The 22,164-nt window shown below is 48.5% G+C and overlaps 1 protein-coding gene across 1 annotated transcript in view; it reads right to left on the bottom strand.

The window, feature by feature from the left end:
- Positions 1 to 22,164, bottom strand: part of BCORL1 (BCL6 corepressor like 1) — a 43,414-nt gene that overhangs the window by 5,893 nt on the left and 15,357 nt on the right. Inside the window, exons 6-11 of the mRNA XM_077766161.1 lie at positions 21,612 to 21,692; positions 19,267 to 19,656; positions 15,546 to 15,769; positions 11,021 to 11,242; positions 8,490 to 8,656; positions 7,386 to 7,531 (exon numbers count right to left, since the gene is read on the bottom strand). Of these exons, the coding sequence (XP_077622287.1) occupies positions 7,386 to 7,531; positions 8,490 to 8,656; positions 11,021 to 11,242; positions 15,546 to 15,769; positions 19,267 to 19,656; positions 21,612 to 21,692 (1,230 nt within the window). The remainder of the gene's footprint in view (positions 1 to 7,385; positions 7,532 to 8,489; positions 8,657 to 11,020; positions 11,243 to 15,545; positions 15,770 to 19,266; positions 19,657 to 21,611; positions 21,693 to 22,164) is intronic.

Below are 22,164 nucleotides of genomic sequence, written 5' to 3'. Positions count from 1 at the left end.
AGCCTGCTCTGCTCTCTTACATGATAAGCCTGAGGCATTTAGGTCTGGGATCCCTGCTTTTAATGTTGTAGGGAATGGACTCTCCCAGTACAATCTCAGACCTGTCCCAAGATTTCAATTCCCTGCAGGTCACAGTGTTCATACAGCCAATCAGGATCTCTCCAATTCAAAGTAAGATAAGGAAGCAGAATTCCTTCTGTTTCATCTTTGAAAAACATGGGGAAGAGGGCCAAGTTTACCCTCATAAAAACCTTTTGCTTCCACTCCTAGGTATATACCCCCAAAGAATTGAAAACAGGTGTTCAAACAGAAACTTATACACAAATGAATGTTCATAGCAGGTCTACTCACAATAGCCAAAAAAGTGAAAACAACCCAAATGTTGTTAAGCTGATGAAGGGATAAACAAAACATGGTCCATCCATATAATGGAATATTATTCAGTTATAATAAAAAACAAAGTAATGGCATATGCTACAACATGAATGAACCCTAAAGACATTATACTAAATTAAAGAAGCCGTACGCAGAAGGCCATATGCTATATGATTCCGTGTATATAAGATATCCAGGACAGGAAAATCTAGAGACAGAAAGCATATGGGTAGTTAGGAGGGAACAAGAAGTGACTGCCTAATGGGCACAGCGTTTCCTTTTGAGGTGATGAAGTTCTGAAACTCAGTAGTTGTGATGGTTGCACAACATTCTGAATGCACTTAATGTCACTTCACTGTACACTTTTTAAAATGGCTAAAATAGTAGGGGGCACCTGGGTGGCTCAGCTGGTTAAGCATCTGACTCTCGATTTCAGCTCAGGTCATGATCTCACAGTTTGTGAGACTGAATCCCAGGTCGGGCTCTATGCTGACAGTGTGGAGCCTGCTTGTATTCTCTCTTTCCCTCTCTCTCTGCCCCTCCCCTGCTTGCTCTCTAATCTCGCTCTCAAAATAAATTAAAAAAGATTTTTAAAACGAGTTAATAAGAGGGGCGCCTGGGTGGCTTAGTCGCTTAAGCGTCCGACTTTCGCTTAGGTCATGATCTCGCGGTACGTGGGTTCGAGCCCCGCGTCGGGCTCTGTGCTGACTGCCAGCTCAGAGCCTGGAGCCTGTTTCAGTCTGTGACTCCCTCTCTCTCTGACCCTCCCCTGCTCACGCTGTCTCTCTTTCCTAGAAATAAATAAAACATTAAAAAGTTAAAAAAAAAAAAAAACGAGTTAATAAGAGGCACCCGGGTGGCTCAGTTGGCTGGGCGTCTGACTTCGGCTCGGGTCATGATCTCTCAGTTTGGGAGTTCCGACCCTGTATCCTGCTCTGTGATGACAGTGTGCAGCCTAGAGCCTGCTTCAGATTCTGGGCTTCCCTCTCTCTCTGCCCCTCCACTTCTTGCTCTCTGTCTCTCTCTTTCTCTCAAAAATAAATTATAAAATAAAATAATAAAAAAAAGCAAAATAAAACAAAAGGTTAAAATGATAAATTTTATGCTGTAAGTATTTTGCCACACTAAAAAAAACAAATTTTTAACCACCTTTTGCTTACTTGATCAGAGGCTAGACATCAGGTCACCCTTTGCCTCCTTGTCTCCTAGCTAAGCATCATCTAGTGGAACTGCTTCACCTCTCAGCCCCACATGACAAAAGACAGGTTTTCATGACAAATTCAACTGTGGTATCTGTAGGCACATGCCCCAGTGGTTGGCAGTATGCCACCCAGCACAATTGGCAAGCTGACTTAGCTCTATAATGGTTGCTACCAGCCCTCAGGCGACACCCGGGCAGAAGTACGGGAGAGAGTCCAAAGGGCACAGGTGATGTGAGGGTGCCCTCTGGAAACCGAATCCCAGGAGGAAGCTGGTGGCCACTCCTAAAGGCACAAAGCCAGTCTCCCCCCGATGAAAGGCACCACCGCACTCCAATATACTTCCCTTTTGGGTCGCACAGTCTGTCAGCAAAAATGCCTATTAGCTGTTGTGAGCTACGAAAAGAACTAACTTTTTAGCAACCTTCTAGGAGATGAAGGGCTTCTTCTGGTAGGAAAAGGCAGCAAGAGAAAGCTTTCAAAATAATGGCTGAGCAGCTACAGTGGAAAACCTTTAGTCACGCACATTAGATCTTTTTTATGTACTCCACAAAAAACTCTTGAGGTCATGACTGCCAGTTTCTGTGCTCTTCTGGACCCCGTGTCCCTTGAGAGTTGGAAGGAGTTTCTCCTGAAAGCATCTGTCAGTTAGGTAGGTGCCTATTCTGTGCCTGGCCTTGTGCTAGGTGTCCTGGGAGATGAAGGCATGAGATCATAAGTCTCCAAGAGGCAAGGAATATGTCTGTGTTGTTCATCATTGTCTTTCCATGGCCTGAGCCCAGGTGCCTGCCACCTAGTAAGAGCAAATAAACATATGGGGAAGACAGGGAGGGAGGGAGGAATTACTACAAGGCAAGACCTAAAGCCTGCTTAACCAGCATGCCAAAACACATGTGCTCCACGGACTGCTGTCTCCCAGGAGGTCACACGAGGATTCCATCAGAGCCCTGGTTCACCACATTCTTGGGGCTCCTCTCTAGGGACTGCCTTCAGAGCCCCTGGCACATTCCACTAATTCTCCTCACTGACAACAAATCTTTGTCATTTGCAGGTGAATTTGCCTTTCTGAAGCAGCCCAGTGTGCATGGGCATGAGCAAAGATGCAATTGTCTGGGAAGGCCTATGAGCTGCGTGCCCGAAGAAGCTCCCACGGTTGCTTGATGGCGCACCTTCCAGTCATATTTCCTTATGAGCCTTCAAGTACAATAGGGACAAAGAGGGATATTCCTCTTCCCTTGACTGTCCCCTGCCCCTCCAATAAATTTCAGTCCTTTATTCTTCTCCTTTCCACCAAAAAGTGCCCTCAGCCCCACAATCCCACTCCTGGGTATATATCCACAAGAACCGAGGACTGGTACTCAAACAGATGCTTCTACACACATGTTCATAGCAGCACGAGTTACAACGGCCAAAAGGCGGACACAATCCAAATGCCCATGAACCAATGAAGGCATAAAGAAAATGGAGTAGATCCGTACAATGGCATACCATTCAGCATCAAAAAGGAAGTACAAGGTGCCTGGGTAGCTCAGTCAGTTATACTTCTGACTCCTGATTTCAGCTCAGGTCATGATCTCATGGTTCATGGGTTCAAATCCTGCATCGGGCTTCATGCTGACAACATGGAGCCTGCTTGGGTTTCTCTCTCTCTCTGCCCCTCCCCTATTCCAGCGCTCTCTCTCTCTCACTCTCTCTCTCTCTCTCTCTCTCTCAAGATAAATAAATTAACTTTAAGAAAAAGGAAGGAAGTACTGAAACATGCTACCACATGGATGGACCTTGAAAAACATGATGCTACATGAGAGAAGTCAGACACAAGAGGTCCCATGCTGTATCATTCCATTTATATGTAATATCCAGAATGGGCAGGGCCATAGAGACAGAAAGTACATGGGTGTTTGCCAGGGGCTGGGAGGGGAAATGGAGAGCAAATGCTTAATGGGTTTGGGGTTTCATTCTGGGGGTGATGAAAAGGTTTTGGAACTAGATAGAGGCAGTGGTTGCACAACATTGTGACCACACTAAATGCCACTGAATTGTTCCCTTCTAAATAGCTTTGGTTTTAGGTTATGTGAATTTCACCTCAATAAAAGAAAAATTTTAAGTACTCAAGGTGAGTGGTCACCCTGGCAGAGTTTCTGTCTTTCTCAGGGTCCCATCATACCACTCCCTATGTCCTCCAACCAAGTCACTAACTGAGAGACTCGAAAGGAGAGAGGAAAAAAAAGAAAACAAGTGGTCCTCGACATGGGGTGATACGGCAAAAGTCTCTGGCAGGAAAAACAAAAACCTGTGATTCAGTGACCTCGGGTGGTAAACTGCTAACTCTTTCATCAGTGGAAGAAAAAGCAGTACTGATCCTTCCTCGGATGCCCCAAAACCAAACTGCAGCAACTCCCCTCGGCCCCCACATTCTTTCTGACAGATGAAAACGAATCTGTTTTCCCTTGACTAGCCTGGGTATTATTCTTTTCTTCAAAGGGTCAAAGGCAAATCAGTCACATGCCTGCCTGTAATTTGGTCCAAGGAGAAGGTCTTCCAAAGGCTTCTTGGACAGTTTGCATGGCATGGTGCCCCAAGCCCAAGGATGAGGGAGACAGGGTTCGCTTTTTGACCTCCAGTACCCAGCACTGTACCGGAAACCTAACTGGGGCTCAATAAATGCATAGATGGATGAATAGAAGGGGTGCCACTGCATCCTTCATGATTTCTGGAGAAACAGGCCTTACTTTAAGCCAACTCAATACAGAAAAGTACATATTTACAACCCAGATGAATTACGAGCATCTTCTGGTTTGCAAAAGGATTCACTACAGGATACTTGTAAATAGTGACATTCTTTTGTGTATTTAAAAGAAGGTTTCATTCCCAGACTTTTCCAGAACAGGAGCCTTACACAAAGAGAAGGAAGCTCCACACCAGGAACAACACTGACGTTCTCACTCATCTTTTCCACCTGCAGAAAATGGAGCCCTTTGCACTCTACAGGGATTCGCCTTCATTTTCTGCCCAGTGGGATCTCCACCAGGGGAGGGAGAAGACAATTAATCTACAGAGAGTCTGGTCAGGCAAATGCTTGGGGATGAAAAGCAAAAAGTTTTTTAAATACCTTTGCACGACAGGCAAAGTTAAAAAAATAAATAAATCCAGAGGTCCACCCAAATGCATCCAGGTTTAGGGGCTGGGGAGGTGGGCAGTGAGGGAAATGCCTCCTACACTTCCAAGCCCATGGTGCTTCCTCCAGGCACTAGACCATCCTGTCCAATTGTTCTGTGACATCTGGTGGGGGTGGGGGGTGGCTGTGATTAATAAAAAAGAGAAATACTCAGTTTAAGGAATTGAGCCCCTGATGATGGTTATACAATATTGTGAATACACTAAGTACCACTGAAACATTCACTTCCAAACAGTTGTATTAGGTGATTTTCACCTCAATTAAAAAAACAAAAACAAAAACTGAGTATTGTCTTCTCATCTCCCGAAAACAGCCTATGGGCCCAAGTTCCCTCTCTCAGGAGCCCACTGACCCCTGCCAGCGCCTCCCTGGGGCATAAGGGCCAGGTGCTGCTAGCACTTTCCCAAACAGGAGACAGAGATCTGCATCTGAGCACACTTGGTATTTGCATGGAAAAGAGGTAGCCCTGTTCCAACACTCTGTTCAGTTCCGCCCCCCATTATGAAGCTGTAGCTCTGTGCCTATGAAGTTGAGAAACAATGTCAAAATCTGAGTGAAGGTGTTTGGCCTGGACAGGCTACAAAATGTCAGAATTAAGAGAAGTCTTCTCTTGGGGTTCCTGGCTGTCCCAGTTGGTGGAGCATGCGACTCTTGATCTCAGGGTTGTGAGTTTGAGCCCCACATTAGTTATAGAAATTACTTAAAAATAAAATCTTTATTTAAAAAAAAGTTAAGTCTTCTCTTGACTCTGCAACGTGAGCCGGCATTCAGATTAGTTGAAGGAGGCATCAAAAGGCTGGCTAGTAGCTGGGATTAGCTAACAGAAATGGGAAGAAGAGATAAAAATGTGTTTGTTTCTAAATTTTTAGTTACTGAAAATGGTCTCAATATTTTAATTCCTTTGGAATTCTGGAGAAGAGGTCGGGAAAGAAAAGAGTTTATCTGCGCACTAAGGTGGTCAGAGATGGCTGTATTTGGATCCAGAGGGTCCCCTCTGGAGGACAGTCTCTAGTGCAGAGAGGGCCTGGATTAAACCTCTTGGTCAGAGACAGAGCTTCATGCAGTGCTTTTATCATGTCGGGAAGTTCTGGATGTTCATCTGTGCTAGTTTCTTCTGGGAATCAGCTGGACTGCAGACGTGTATGTATAAGACAGTGCATGTGGCACATGGTATTTAAGAAGGGGCCCTGAGCCCCCATGATGCTGCAGCTACAGTGAGCAAGAGTCATGACTGGCTTCGAACAAATGACTGAATGAGCATTACCAAACTGCTCGGCCCTTCACGGCCAGTGGCCTGGGACAGCCCCAGAGCTGAGGGGAGGGAAAAGTCAGTCCTGCCCCCTAGCTAGAAGGGCTGGGTGTCACTGGGAGGCATGAGGCCTATATGCAGTGACCAGTGACTGCAGGGTTTGGTTGGCTTGACTAGGGACCTGATGAAGGATGGCTGAGGGAGGAGTCAAGGCCTCTGTCCACGGCTTCCCATTGCTTATCCCTTGGCTTTTATTAGTATCAAGGTGATGCTTCCCACCTAGTCCTCCTTCCACAGGAACCTTTAGTTCACGTTCCTTTGTTTCTTCCTCCATCATCAGCTACCTAGTTAACCTTTGTTCAACGAATAAATGATCTCCTTCCTGGTTGGGAGCCCAGAACTATATATGGGGAGGTGGGGATTCAGGACTAACTAAGGCCACAGCCAGAGTGAGAGTGAGTGGCCTTGAGCAAACCCTTGGTCCCATAGGCTCCCAGTCTGAAAGGGGTTCAACAGCAAACAATGAAGCCTCTACAGAGGGTCAGTGAGACAACTGCCAGCAGCTCCTTCTGTCGGGCACTCTGGCAGTCTGAAGAAGAAACTGCTAGAGCAAGGGCTGACCTGTGATATCACTAAGGAGGCAGAGTTCCATCATTCAGAGGTCAGGTCTGAGGAGATTTCCAGTGGGCATGCCCACACTGGACTTCCCCCCGTCCCATGTCCCTGCTGCCCAACTCAGCAGAGCTACCTAACTGCAGGCAAACTGGCTGTCCACTAATAAGAACATAAATGCATGTTGGCTTGTGGCCCTTGCCATGGACCTGAACACCACACACTCTTCCAAAGGGGCCAGATGACAGAGGAAGAAAAAAGGTTCAGGGGGGTGCAGAGGGAACATCAGTTACCATAGGCAGGGTGGGGGGAGAAATACAGCATCAGGAAGGGTCCTGAGGGTTCCACTGTGATTACCAACAAGGAGAAAGTTCAAGAACAAAAGCAAAATGCTAAGTGTCATTTCTTTGTAACTAACACCCGTTCAAAACATGGGTCAATACACTTTGCCCCCAGTTCAATCTATCAGTCGGGCCGCTGCCTCACAAGGAGGCCTACCCGACATACCTAGCTAGGAAGTGGGTCCCTGTGAGCTACCATGGCCCTGAAGAGGATGCATGCGATATGGATACTCATAGCACTGGAACAAGAGGAAGTAGACCTTTAGGCTTTTTAAAGTGCATAGAGATTTCTAAGACACTTCAAGGAAAGCCTGCAGAGGGCTGACGCCTCTCATGGGAGTTGAGATGGAGGGAGATGAAGACTATCTCCTCACGAGTTTAGGAATTGGAGGCTAGCCCCAAGGATGATGGCTTCAAGCCTGGGCTGTGCTTACCACTGAGAAAGCGCTTCATGGTGTCGCTGCTGGCCAGCTTCATGGCTGTCTGTCCCGAGTAGGTGGCCAGTGTGGGGTCAGCCCCATAAGAGAGCAAGAGCCAGATGGTCTCCAGGTTGTCATTGACCACTGCATCATGGACTGGCCTGTAGAGGTCAAACAGGATGAGGACAACAGAGCCCAAGCGGCAGCCCAGGTGTCTAGGCCTCAGGCTACTTCATCAGGGGAAAACAAAATAAGATGATCCTAGGATAATGTGGGTAAGACTTAGAGCAGAGAAACCACCTCTGGCCTATATCCCCCATCATTTCTTCCTACTTCCTTCTCCTCTCTCTGTGCCTCTTTCTCCTCCCGCCACTCCCATTTCGCTCTCCAAGGTTCCCCCTACATTTTGGGACAGTCCCTCGGGTACCATGTAGCTCCACTGTAGCTCTGGAGTTTGGGAGAGAACGGGGCCCTAGGCAAGGATAATCTTAAAGCAGATGCTGAGGGTATGAACAGAAAGATCTGGATGACTACTCTGGAGCAGGGATGAGCAGAGTGGCTCCCCGCACCAGGTGGCGGCCAAGCAGAGCCTGCGTCCTCTGACCCAAGCCCCCCACTTGACATGCAGCTCATGTCTCAATGTTCCTCAGGAGGTAGGCCCTCTGATGGAAGGGAATGGGTACAATTTCTTTAAGACCGAGCAGGTATCTTTTTTCAAGTGTACAGACATCCAATCAAGAATCAAATCTGGGGCATTACCCTAAGGTCAGCCTCCTGGTTCCTAGAGCCTAAGATGCTGCCTGAGATAGATGTGCTACCAGGAGGATTTGAGGGATGCCTGAGTGGTGTTACTGGTAAAGCTGCATTTAATGGGATGATCCCTAGATGACCCCAACCTGCCCTTAGTTACCAGTGTGGACAGGCCAGCCAGGAACTCATACACCCCTGCTGTAAACCGCTTCCCTCTACAGTCTGCAGCTGTCTTCCTCAAACACCTCCTGACAAGGCCTCTCTGCAATGTGTAGCCTGGTGTTCTGTGAAGGTCTAGGCTGCAGCAAGCTCTTCTGAGTGAGGGGCAGAGCTGAGGGTGGGGGTGAGGGCAGGGGGCAGCCTTCTTGCCTCGTGCCATCCTGTGCGCTGCAGTTCACATTGGCCCCATGCTCCAGCAGGATGTTCAGGATGTCCGTCCAGCCTCTGGAGCAGGCCTCATGCAGGGCTGTGTAGCCAGCATTGTCGCGGTGATTCACATCTTCACTATCTTTCTGGAGGCAGTAGAGAACAACGTCCTGTGGGGACAGGGAGAGCTCCATGAGCAAAAAGAGGCCTAATTCTTTTTTAAAAAAATTTTAATGTTTATTTATTTTTGAGAGAGAAAGAGAGAGCGTGAACAAGCATGAGTCGGGAAGAGGCAGAGAGAGGGAGACACAGAGTCCAAAGCAGGCTCCAGGCTCTGAGCTGTCAGCACAGAGCCCAACATGGGGCTTGAACTCAGGACTGTGAGATCATGACCTGAGTGGAAGTCAGACGTTCAACCGACTGAGCCACCCAGGTGCCCCAAGAGACGCCTAATTCTTGACATCACTCCAGTTAGTTTTGAAGCTTTCCAAATGTCCAAAGAGTAAGTCTTATTGCGGTAACTAACAAACAAGTGTCAAAATCGTTTGTTACCAAAGTCAATCCTGAGGTCCATTCTCACGGCCTTGACTCTGGGCTATTTTCTTAGCAGCGGGAAGACATTTCTTATCACCAAGGATACTCCCTCATCTGGGTGTGGGTTGTTAGAATGAGGTCCTCAGAGAGGCTCACCTGCCTACCACGAGCTCGTACTCTCAGGCCTCAAGTCCTTGAGCACTGATTTCCTAGTCTGGAGCTTTGCAAGGTAGCACCAGACCACAGAAATGAGACATGTGGTGGCAAGCACAGTCTCTGGTGATTCAAGAATAAGTAGAGAAGAATTGGTTTAAGTACTATCCTTGGATGCTAGTTTTAATTGTTTTAAGCACTAGTCCTGGATGTTTATGCCAGAGCATTCAGTTCTAGCCTCCTCTCCAATCAGGATTGCTCCAAGCATAATCCAGTGTGGTCATTCATTCACATATAGTAATGATCAGTGTCCCTGGGCTACACGATAGGACTAGAGATGGGACTCTGACACTGGAAGCATCCAAGGTAGTCTGAAATGAAGCTAGTGAATATGTTGAGGGGGAGGGGAGAGGCAGCCCCTCTTCTGAGGGGAAGAGGCAGGCAGCAGCTACCAGGGGCCTATCATCAGGCCTCTGTCAGGTCCTGGTGACATGGTCTTCCCAGGCATCCCAACTGACAGCTAGCTCGCAGGCTGTCTGGCTAGGACAATTGAGTGAGTGAGTGAACATGTGAGTGAGTGTGTGCCTGTGTTGGAGGTGCTGTCTCTGGGATACAGGAACTATCAGGCTGCCCGTACCCAGGAGAGCGCAAGGCCCCCTACCCTCCTCACCAGCGCAGAGGTTTGCCTCTTCTCTCAGGCCTCATATTCCTCCTCCCTCCCTTCCATGACAGATTGCCCAGACTGCTCCTACCCTGCCCTGGTTGGTTCCCCTATGGTTCCCGATTTGCTAGTTTGGCTCTAGGTACAAGGTTAAACCTGAGGGCAGGGGTTGGTCATCTTCTTTCCTTAGATCTCCCTTGGCACCTATCCCAGCCCCCACACTAGGTGCTCAAGAAAGATGGGCAGGTTGCCAGTGAGACGCTGTCAAGGCAGTTCCCCTGTGACGGCCAGCCTGGCTGGAAGTGCAGCTGTCTTTATATGCATCAGTTGTAGATTATTCGAAGCCTTAAAAAAAAATCAGGGTCTACTGTATAACCCAGCAGCTCCACCCTTAAGAGCAAATCCTGAGGAAACAATTGGTGTGGTAGGCAAAGGTACATGGTCAAGGAGTTCCTATCAACACAAACGTCCAACAAAATTTAATTATGGTCACTGAGTCAGGCTTCCACCCGACCCTGGTACTTGGGCATCAAAAAGACCTTGGTGAGAATTCAAGCTCATACAGATGAAGTAGTAAGTAAGGGACACATCATTTCACATTGCTAATCCTTGATGTTCTCACATGTAGAACAGGGCTAATAAAACCTACCTCCACAGGTTAAAGGTGAGATGAAATGATATGAAGCAATCAGAGCTATTAATAGGACAAAAGTGGTACTCAATAAATGCCAGCTTCCTTTCCAATCCATAGGGAAGTAGTGTACGGTAGGAGAGCCCAACCTAGCGCCCCCCATACACTACTGCCTCCTCTTCTACTGGGAGCCAAAATGGGGGCAGCGGGAGAATGTTAAGAGCAGTGATCATCCCTGTTCTTCTCTGAGTGGGGGAGCCAGCACAAAGAGAAATTCAAGACAATGTCAAAATCCCACTTCTGGCCTAGGAATGTGTTGGATTATCGATATTGTGTTACCATTCCAATTATTTTCATTCCCAATTGATATTCACATGAGCTTGCATTCCCACATACCACGCTGGCCGGCCCCAGAGGCCATCTGGGCAGTAGAAGGAGTCCAGTCGAGGTTGAAACCCCAAACAAAGCCCTGCCCAGGCCACAGAAGAGCCAATGAGGAGAAGCTTCTCCACAGGTGCTTGGGCAGTGGCATCCTGCTGGCGTGGAGCTCCCTACCTTATAGCCAAGACGTGCTGCCCGCTGCAGGAGGGTCTCGCCCGCATTCTTGTTCACTATGAGCCGACGTGCCTCTGGGGGGATCTGCCGGGCTGTAGGTGACTCGGAGGCCTCCTCTGGGCCGGCACTTCGGGACTTGGAGGGTGTGCATGGTTCGGTGGGTTTCACTGGGGTGGGTGATTTGGGAGATCGCGTCTTCTGTTGGCTCCAACGACCTTTGCCCTGGAAAGCACAGATGCAGTCCCATATCAGCACAGGCCCCCACCAGTTCCTATCCAGTGAGCAGATGCTGAGGAGCTCAAATCCTCAACCACATAAACCAATGATTGACCAAGGGCTCAGAAATCAGAAATTGAGAGGATATCTCAGCTTCCTTCAAGCACTCTGCATGCTCTCTTTACCTGCCTCAATATCCCTTTGATGAGGTTTTTACAAGTCCTACTTCTAAATAAGCAAAAGCAAACTGAGAGTAAAGAGAACTGGAGACTTCTTTGACTTAAGAAGCATGGTTGCCAAGGCCATCACTCTTATTGCAACCTGCCTTCAAACCTTCCCCAGCCTCTTCTCACCTTCCTCCACATCACATCCCGAGGTTGCATTCAAGCCCAGCCTGGGTGGTGGAAAGCACTTGGGTGCAAGAGTCAGACAGATCTTGGTTTGGGATCTTGCCTCTGCCACTCACTAGTGCGAACCTGCATGAAGGCCTAGCTTCTCTGAGCTTCCCTTTCTCCCCTGTGGGGTCTTCAATGGGGAGGAAATGTGTTCAAGGAACTGTACTCAAGGAACCAGACCCCCGGAGCCTCATTTGCACCTGGACTTAAGTTGGATGATGAGATTCTAAACTAAGACCTTATTCTGGGGTGCCTGGATGGCTCAGTTGGTTCAGCATCTGGCTCTTTATCTCAGCTCGGGTCATGATCTCATAGTTTGTGAGATCAAGCCCTACAGTGGGCTCTTTGCTGACCATGTAGAGCCTGCTCAGAATTGTCTCTCCCTCTCTCCCTGCCTCTCCCCTGCTCTCTCTCTCTCAAAATAAATACATTTAAAAAACAGTTTAAACTGGGAGCTGATGTCATATTTGGACAAGACTTTGGGGGGCCTTGGGAGACCCACTTGGGCAAAGTGGGTACACTTTGCATGTGAGAGGGACATTAATCACTGGGTGACCAGAGAGCAGACTTTGCCTTCATCAGATTCTAAGATGGCCCCTGATGATCCCTCCTGATGTTTGTGCTCGTATGTAGCCCCCTCCTGCATTGGACAGGGTTGCCCTGTGTAGCAAATACGAGACTGCAAAGATGACAGTGTGTGACTTCCAAGGCTACTTCCTAAAAGACAAAATGTGGTTTCAGCCTTCCTCTCTTTTGGATCATTTGTTCTGGGGGAAAGCAGCCACCATGTCATGAGGACACTCAAAAAGTCCTTGGGAGAAGCCCACGGGGCAAGGAAAAGAGACTTCCTGCCAACAACCAGCATCAATTTGCCAGTCACGTGAGGGGGCCACCCTGGAAGCGGACCTTCCAGCCCTAGTCAAGCCTTCAGGGTAATGGAGCCATGGTTGACACCTTGACTACAACCTCGTGGGAGACCCCAAGCCAGGCCTGGCTAAGCTGCTCATGAATTCCTGACCCCCAGAAGCTGTGGGAGAGAATACATTTATTGTTGTGTTGAGCTGCTAAGTTTTAGGGTAATCTGTTACACCACCAGAGATAACTAATACACACCACTTAGCCAAATCCCTCAGAGCATTATCAAGGTCTCACTGAAATCCTATGTCTTCTAAAACATTCTACAATGCTCTAGACTTCTTTCTCTGTACACCTAGAACACCTAGCCTGAAACAAATAATCTGGTGCCTAATGCTTGACTTTTCTTTCCACTGTTTCATGGACAAGTCTGGCCTCCCTTGCTAGGTTTTAAGCTCCTTGGGGGCAGGGTTCATATTGTTATCTTCTATTTTGTTCCTTACAGCACTTAACCCATGGCTGGACACATCACCACAACAGACATCTGTTGACTTGATTCAAGCCAGCTATGTGCAGGGCCCTAAGCACACAGAAAAGTTGCCTAGAAAATCATGAAGCCAGGAAAGGAATGTCAGCAGGGAAAAGATGAGAACCCAGGGCATTTGTTTCTTCTGGTAAATCCCAAGACAACCAGAGCTGCTATCCATCCTCATCTCAAAAAGGCAGAGAGGTACAGTCACTAGTGGGAAGGCACTGGCTATGAGTGTAGAGTGTTACTCTATGGCCATGAGGGTAGAGGTATATAATGGCAATACTGGAAGATGCTGGGTAAAGTGCCTAGGTTTTTGCTAAGCCAAGCCAGGAGCCAAAGGGTAACTCTCCCTCTGGGGGCAAGAGCTGCCAGAGACAAGGGAGGCTGCCTGAGAGGGGGGGGAGCAAGAACAAATGGGGTCCCCCTCCCCTTCCCTGGCTCAGAGCCCTTGTGGGAAGAAGCCTTCGGCCAATGCCCCAGCTTTAGTGTTGCGGGCACATCCCCCGCCCTCCCCCCGCCTTGCTTCTCACTACAAAGCACTATGCCATGGGGGCAACCAGAGCAGGTGGTGGTGACTGGGAGAAAAAGAAAGGCTAGAGGGAGAAAGGGAGGCCCCGTGAAGGCACAAAACCTCTCTGGGAGGGACACTGCCAGGCAGAATAACCAGGCACAACTATCAGCGTGTGCTGCTGAACGTCAGGCGGCTGGTCACCTTTGTGTGGGACAGGGCCATCTGAGTGTCTGGGGAGGAGCAGGGAAGAGGAAGGGGATACCCACCTTTCACCAGAGTTGCTCAGGGTTGCCGTGTATCCCTGCCTGGCCACACCCTCCCCTGGTGTCTCCCAGGTACAGACTGAAGCTACCCATTCACAGGGTAGAGGCATGTGGAAAGAGCTGCGGCAGTCAGGCCTGCTTCATGTCCCAACTTTGTCACTCGTGACCACTGAGTAACCTCCTGAAAGTCCCCTAACCTCCCTGAGCCTTGGTGTCCTCACCAAAAAATGAGGACAACAGTGACTACAGCCACTGTGGGAATTAAGAACAACCATGTGAACGGAAACACTCAGCACAGACCAGACTTCTTTATTCCTTCCCCCACCCCGCCCTTCTGGGGGTCTAAGGGAATGGTCACTGCTACCTTGCCACTCTGTGCCTCTGGTCTCTCATCCCTGCCTCAACCTGAAGCTTGAGGATGCACACCAACCTCAAAGAGCACTTTACGGTTATCAAAGCCTTTTACATCCATTGCCTCCTTTTGTTCCCCAAGCACCCTTGTGAGATGGAAAGGACATGGAGTATCATCTCCATTTTTAAAGATGAGGAAATAGGCTTGAGTACCTTGTCTAAGCTGGAACCAGATTCCAGGAGAGGGAGGGGGACAGGGGAAGGAGGGGGAGATGAGCCCCTGAGTCTCCTGCCTTTTGCCAGTGCCACTCAGGGATCCCTGCTCTGGAGCTGGAAAGAGCTGTTAAAGTTACAACCACCAAACAAACCCAATATGACCCTTTTTTGGTTGCCGATGACAAATATATATAATGGTTATACGTTTGAACCTGGACCTTCACTTCTTTTTTAAAAAAAAATTTAATGTTTTATTTATTTCTGAGAGAGAGAGAGCGAGAGAGCGAGAGCGAGAGCGAGAGAGAGAGAGAGAGAGACAGCGTGAGCAGGGGAGGTTCAGAGAGAGAAGGAGATACAGACAGAATCTGAAACAGGCTCCAGGCTCTGAGCCAGCTGTCAGCACAGAGCCCGACGCGGGACCTAAACCCACGAACTGTGAGATCATGACCTGAGCCAAAGTCAGTCGCTTAACCGACTGAGCCACGCAGGCACCCCATTCACTTCTCTCAAATGTAAAGCTCATGGAAGACTGAGGACCACGTGGTTTTTCTTCGAATGGTACAATGTGGAACTTAAAACCAATGTTGTGAACATCAGACCAAAAAAAGATGTCAACTATGAATAGGGGTTCTAGAATGCTGGCCTGGCTACTGATTGGTGAGTGGCCAAGAAGCAAAGGAACTGGAGAGTTGGGTGTGGGGAAGGGCAGCTAGAGCTCCTTCAGCCCAACCCCCAAGCAACCTTTGTCTGGACATCAACATCCTTGCTTCTACAAGCTGTTTTCTACCTTGATTGATTCAGAAAGCTCTCTGATTGGTTTCAAGTGAGTTAAGCCCAGACAAAAGCTTCTTGATTGGATATTAACAAGCTATTCAGGCTAACATCCTGCCATATTCTTCAACTCTTCCTTAACTCAAAGGAGATCCAAAGATTGTTGAAGAAAAGCCATCATGAGCCAAACCTGAGAGTTTACAGACTCTTATTGTTAGCTATAACTTTAGTTTCCATTTTTCAAATGCAACCCCCAATTTTTCTAGGACTAGCTCAAAATACTGGAATAAATATGGGTTAATTTGGTCCTTTCCATCCAGTCACTCACTCAGAGGACCATTCATCAAGGAGCTTGTGGAAAGCCTGAGGCCCTAGCCTGCTCCCCTCACCCCAACTTCCCTCACTGGCAACGTACCTTTGCCTCTTCTGAGACATTTGCCATGTGCTTGGTCTTGCACTTTCGTTTTCCTGATGGCTTTTCTGAACTTTCAAGGCAGGCTGGCTCCTCCAGATTATTCGGGAGGAAACCATTTGGTGAATCCGAGATCCCCTGGGCTTTGCTGGGCAAAAGAAGGTTTCTGTTTCTGAGGCGGTGCTCCGAACTTTGGGAGGAAGTCTTCTGCTTGCGGGCCTTTAAATCTGAAGGCAAGAAACAGGAAAGAATGGATGTCAGGGAAATGGAACACAGAAAAGCGATGCCTTCCTCTAAGATGAATCAGAAGCTTTGGGGATTAGAATCTCAGTGCAAAGTTGTGTAACTATCAGCTACCAGTATGTGATAGTGTGGTGCTGATGATTCCACTAAATGCTTCTCAAATGGACACCATACTTCAACATCAAAGTCCCTCCACTCCAAGCAGCTGATGACTCCCAACCCTGCCAGCAGGGGGCGGCCCATCGGGCTGTACCGAAGATGAGGGTAGTTTTAAAGGATTTCCCCCATAGCCCAGAGCAAGTCACAACTTTCTTTTCAGCTTTTCCCCCATACTCTTTGTCTCTTTCTCCATTCCATTATGAAAGCAAATTTAGTGGCTCTGCTTCACCAAAGTATGAAGCACACCTGGGTGGGGAGTAAACAGAGATGTCTTCCTTCATAGCCTCAGCTCACCCACCTGACAGCCTGGTTGGTCACTCTCTGAGGACACAAATATCAAAGCCACAGAAACTCCCTGAAACCAGAAGGTGCCGCAGGCCTACTTAGCTGGTGGGCAGTCGCAAGTCACTGGAATACACTGGGCGCCATCTCTAATTCTAGCCACAGCTCACTAGACGAAGTACTTCCTAGCTTCAAGCAGTGTTGTGGGGCACCTGGATGGCTCAGTCAGTCAAGCGTCCAACTTCCACTCAGATCATAATCTTGGGATTCATGAGTTTGAGCCCACATTGGGCTTTTTGCTCTCAGAGACCACTTCAGATCCTCTGTTTTTCTGTCTCTCTGCCCCTTCCCTACTCAGTCTTTCTCCCTCTCTTCCAAAGATGAATAAACATTAAAGAAAAGTGTGGTTGTGATTTTGACAGTTCTTTCCAAATCCAGAGCACCAATCCCTGAGAGGCACATAACAGTAATATTAGTTAAGAGGTAAGGGTAGACCCAATCTATCCCCCCTACACATGAGCATTAGGACAGACTTGTAGGGTCTGTAGGGCTTGACCACTAGCTGTATAATTGGCTGGAGGCAAGTCACAATCTCCCAGAGCCTCAGTTTCAATGTCCGAATATAATCCCCATCAGAGGACCGGTGGGAAAATTAGATGAAGTAACATACACAAAACCCCTTTAAAAGGCATTATAAAGAGTGAGGCATCCTTACCACATTATTTCATCGCAAGCTTTTTAGGGAGGGCCATGCCCATGTGTTCTTTACTTCCCCCACAGGACTGACCACCATGTCCAGTACACGACAGAAGATCAGTATGTCTGGAAACAAATAGCTGCAGCCTCAGTTTCTCCAATTTGTGAAAACAAGGGGGTTGAGCAAGATCCAAGAGTTCTAACTCACCTCCCTTGACCTTGGCATGTGCTCTCACATGTGACATTACCAAGGGCAAATCCAGATGTGGGAGCCATCACTAGAGTATGAGGAACTGGCTACAGGTTACACACAGCTCGTAGGCCAGCTATCATGCTACCCCCTTCTCCCAACTAGCCCTGACCCACCAGTGGGTCCCCACACCTATCCATGAACTATGGTGTTAGATAGCTTCTAACAGGAATTCTAACCAGAACATTCTAAACCAGGGCTTTTGATGCAACAAGCCCGGGCTGAGGCAAAAGAGGAAGGAACAGAATGGTGCCTTATGAGGGAGGACCTCAGCAAACATGGGGAAGCCGTATTACAGCATTCACTGCCACAGGAAAGCAGCAGCCCCTTAACCCATTTACCCAGGGCAAGGAGGGTTCTGGAGTTGAATAAATTGTAGTGGAGCAAGAACTTCACAGTAGCAGGAAAGAAACAGAGTGGAAGTAGCAGGTGTGTGAGTGGAAGTGGCTCTTCCTATCTCCTCTGCAGGTCAAGATGGGAACCCAAGTCCAGAACAAAAGGGAAGGTCATGACACTCAGACAGAAGTAAGGTGACCTGTCTAGTTTGGCTTCTGCCTGACTCCCTGATGTCAACCTGAAAGATAGGTAGTACTAGGAGGGATCAGAGCTTTCTGGAGAAGAGACATTTGCCAGGCAATCCCTTCCTGAAGAGGTCACCATTAGATCTGGAAGAAGGTATCCAAACTGTATGCCAAAGCCAAGAGCCTCGATTCAACACCGTTAGACACACACACGGAGGGAGAATGACCTACTTTCCAACAACTAAAGCTTCCCCCAAATCAAATAAGATGTATTGCTGAGTGGTGTTCTCCATACTCCTGGAGGTGTTTAAGTAAAGGCTATTGTCCACAGTGCTGTAGAGATCTCTGCTTTGGGTGGAAAACAGGACCAGGTCGCCTTGAAGGTTCTTCTGATTCCAAAGGCAGTAGGTTCCATAAGTACCGCCCAATCTTCTAGGAAACCAGCTCTCGTTAGAAAAGACTGGGTGATACTAAAGCTCTTCTTCATCCTAACACAAGCAGCTGAGACCAACAGCTTGACACCTCTTTCTTGATCAATCCCTTATGGCTCTGGCAGGAAAAAGGGAAAATTATCCCCGCTCTCTCACACAGTTGAGGAAAATTAGCTCAATTGCTCTCTGAAGCATAGGAATGGTACCATATATATCTCTGCTTAAACAGAGCCGGAAATGACGGCTGGCCTCCTTTGCATGACAGTAAATCCAGAATCTACTGCCTCCTCAGAAGGCAGGTATTCAGTGCTCACTAACAGGGAGAATGTAGATGTTTCCCATTAGCTCAGGATAAATACCTTATCAGAGACAATCAGTTGTTGCTTCAAGGGCAGAAGTCAGAGAAAGACAGTGAGAGACANGGTGACACTCCATGATTACATATTATGGTATGTGACGTAGGCAAAGAGAGCCGGGTTTTCTCCTTGGGCTGCCTGCTTTTCCAACTCAGGTCCAACAAAAATGATGCCACCTCGGGTCACCTCAAAGCTTCACTCTGCCTCTTAATAACCTTTGTAGCTTTAATTGAGAAAGTAATGTTGTGCCCGCTTCTACTTGAAGTTCTTCTGTTAAGTTGAGGAAACTTTGTACTTCTTTTTAGTGAAGGGGCTGAAGGTATCCCAGGAAAGGCAGCCAATGAATGCCTCTTTCTTCTTGAACCCAGGATTCTAGGACAGAGAACCCAGCCTCCCAAGACCCAGCTCCCTCAAGCCAACCAGGGAACTCCCTGGTATCAACTTGTCCCATGCCAAGGATGCCACCGTGGCCTTGTTCACAGGTTCAGACTTTTACACGAAATTGGAGGGCTCGGGCCTTCATGCCCTCTGCTCACCTGCAGGTCAGTCCAAACTCATTCAATCTCAACCCCAAGCCAAAACCTGGGGACTGGAGTTGAGTGACCACCTCTGGCAGCTGGAGCTCATAGCACCAGGTTTCTAGGGGTGCAGAGACTTTTGGCTGGCGAAGAGAAGGCAGAGGTGAGAACACCCAGGATGCCCGAGGGTCCCCAGAAGCCAGAGTCACTGTGGTTTGGGGACGAGTGACAGCAGCTCACTGGGGCAGCAGCCCCCAGCCAGCCTTACCTGCTCTCCCTTTCCGCCGCTGCTCTTCTTCTTGCTCTGTCAGGTACTCCCCAGTCTGATATTTTCGGCTCTTTTGTCGTCTCCTCTTCTTCCTCTTCACCAGGCCTTCCTCCTCATCTTCCTCCTCCTCCTCATTGGTGTCCCACATTTGCCGGGCAGCCTCTGTCCTCCAGGGCATTTCTCGGGCTCGCCACAGGTGCCGGCGGCCCTGGCTCAGGAGAGTCTTGTCCTGGGCATGGTGGCTGCGATACTGAGTGTCCCGTTGGGTCTTTCTCACCTTTCGACGCTTAGCTGGGGTGGGGGTCACATCTTCTTCCTCCTCTGTAGGGAAGACTTCCTGGCTTCCCATGTCACTGTCTGCCATACCAGCAAAGGAGCTACAGATGCTTCCTGTGGACGGGATGTACAGAGGGCGGTCAGGTACCTCTTCAAAGGACAAAGAGTACGGTGTCGAAGCAAGTGCCCTGGATTAGAAGCTTGAAGGTCTGAGTTCAAGTTCAGGCTCTGCCAGTTATTAGCTGTGTGCTCTGGGAAAGTTCCTTCACTTCTGTTTCCTCCTCTATTAAAACGGGGACACTGTTCTCTGCCTTACTGGCCTCAAAGGACTGTTTTGAGGCTCAAATGAGATAATTTGCCCATAAGCACTTTACAGAGTTCAATATACCACACAAATATCAAGTATCCAAAACATATGCCCTTCCTCATCCATGTTGCTGTGACTTTAATTCAATGCACAAACTCTTAGTGCTTACAAGACACCAAGCATTATGTGAGGTACAGGTGGGGGCCACAGGTCTCTGCCCTTTGGGAAATTAGGGTTCAGTGGCGGGTAAGGGAGGGCAGATCGGCATGACACCCCACCCCTGCCCACTAAGTGACCACCAATCTCTCTGACAAAGCCACCCTGGACAAGCAGAATCGTCACAAAAGAAGAGTCTCAGGAAAAGCAAAGCAAGGAGTCCCTTTCCTGTGACACAGCCTGAGTTAGTCCCACCCAGATGCTCCTCTACCAGGCCCTCTTCCCTTACATTGACCCCACCTCCTATTGAGTGGCCAAGAGTCCAGGGGTAGAGCTCTCTCCCTGCCCCCCCTCCTCCCTTCTGCAGCTGTTCCTCACCATTGGGTAGGCACATCCCCCTCCTCCCAGACAACCCCAGCATGAGGGTACCTTTCCTGCCTTCCCCCCATTTTCATCCACACCCCTTCCTTCAACTCTGCTAACAACAAAAGTACAACCCTAAATTGGCCTGGTTTTAGCACAACTGCAGATCTGACAGTCTTCTTTAGAAGCAGCTCTGAGACACCACCATCTTTCTCCCAAGGACTCACTATTAACTTGACAATCCCCAAACACAAGTGAGGTCAGCAGAAGAAAGAAATGGTTCGAGGCAAAGAGAACATCCCTCAACCAAAGCTTCAAGTCAGTCAGACCACTCAAAGACAGCAAATATCCAGCAAACTTTCCATATACAGACCAGGCAGGGAACGAAGTGTTCTGGTTAATCTAATATTCTGGTTAATACGGAATCACCATAGAGATCACACAGGGATCACCAATTTCCAAAGAATCAAATACAGTACAATGTGTTTAACAGTAAAACGGGACTGGGCATAATGTAATCACTCTTTGATGATTCAGAAGACACTTCAGGATTTTGCGAGGCCTCCAGGCCGTCATTATGAGCTCCAATTATCACTGCATTCTCCATGTGCTGAGTGCCAGTTAATAGAATGTCAGATAGATGAGTTTACACTGTGCCCTGCTTCCCCATTCTATCCACTTTGCATGGAAATATGGGTGAACCAGGGCAACCACTTCCAGGGCTATGAACTAACATGGAGGCTAGCAGACAATAGTGGTAGCTGGGAGCAGCTATCTTCTTTTAGACACTGAATACAAATTCAGGGGACCAAATGTGATTCTACTGGTTCTGATAACTCAACGACCATTTCCAATTTTGTTGACGCCTGTCACATAGGGCAATAAACCCAAAGGTTATATGTCTGTGCCTGAGACTGGCTCCAATAATCATGAGAGGCCCAAGTGTGGAGCGGGTCAATTTTCCTGAGCGGCACAGGCCTTTCCTCTTTCCACCATCGGCTGCCAACGAGAGATGTCAAATCCCTGTTAGGAAGAGCTAAGCAAACGGTCCTAAAATTGTGGGCAATGCACCCTCTCCCCACCCTGGGCTCTCTTGTCTCTGCAAGGAGCAGGGCATCTTAGCACAGTGAACCAGATTCCCAACTCTCCACCTGGGCTAGTGGTGAAATGACTCCACCAGACTTCTATCTCTCTTTGCAGAGAAGTGCCAAGATGGGCCACGGCTTCAGACTCACTCACTCACCAGACTGACTGCGCGTCCGCGTGCTCAGAACCACAGGGATGAAGTCACGGAAACTGCTCTTTGCTTTCTTCTCCAAGGAACCTGAGCAATGTGTGGTTGCAGGGCAGAAGGTAGAAATATCACAATCAGAGTCAAAGGACTGAAAGCACCCTGAGGGCCTCAGATGGAAACATCAAGGGGGAGCGGGTCTTGTGTTTTCCCCAGGTCGCATCTGTTAGCTCTCTTTGTGCTATCACCTACATGCATCTCTTAGAGAAGGAGCACTGCCCGGTGGTTTCTGAAAAGTGGGAGTTGGGTCATTTTTGCTGACTCCAAAAAAGGCTGTGTACAGAATCGATTTGCCAGCATGCCAGAAAAGTCAAAGGCCTGGCTGCCTGCATGACTACGGGGCTTCTGCACCTCCACCAAGTTATAAGTGAGCTGGAGCAGGTCCCAGAGAAGGGCAACCTCAACGGATCTTAGAGAACTGAGCGAAGCAGGAAGATGGGAGCAGGGAGCAGTGGACAAGGGAACACTCCCGTATAAAAACAGAGTAGGAAGAGGCGGGGGGTGT

The sequence above is a fragment of the Crocuta crocuta genome, unplaced genomic scaffold, assembly GCF_008692635.1.
Source record: "Crocuta crocuta isolate KB4526 unplaced genomic scaffold, BGI_CrCroc_1.0 scaffold1133, whole genome shotgun sequence".
NCBI lineage: Eukaryota > Metazoa > Chordata > Mammalia > Carnivora > Hyaenidae > Crocuta > Crocuta crocuta.
This window is presented reverse-complemented; position numbering and strand designations above follow the sequence as displayed.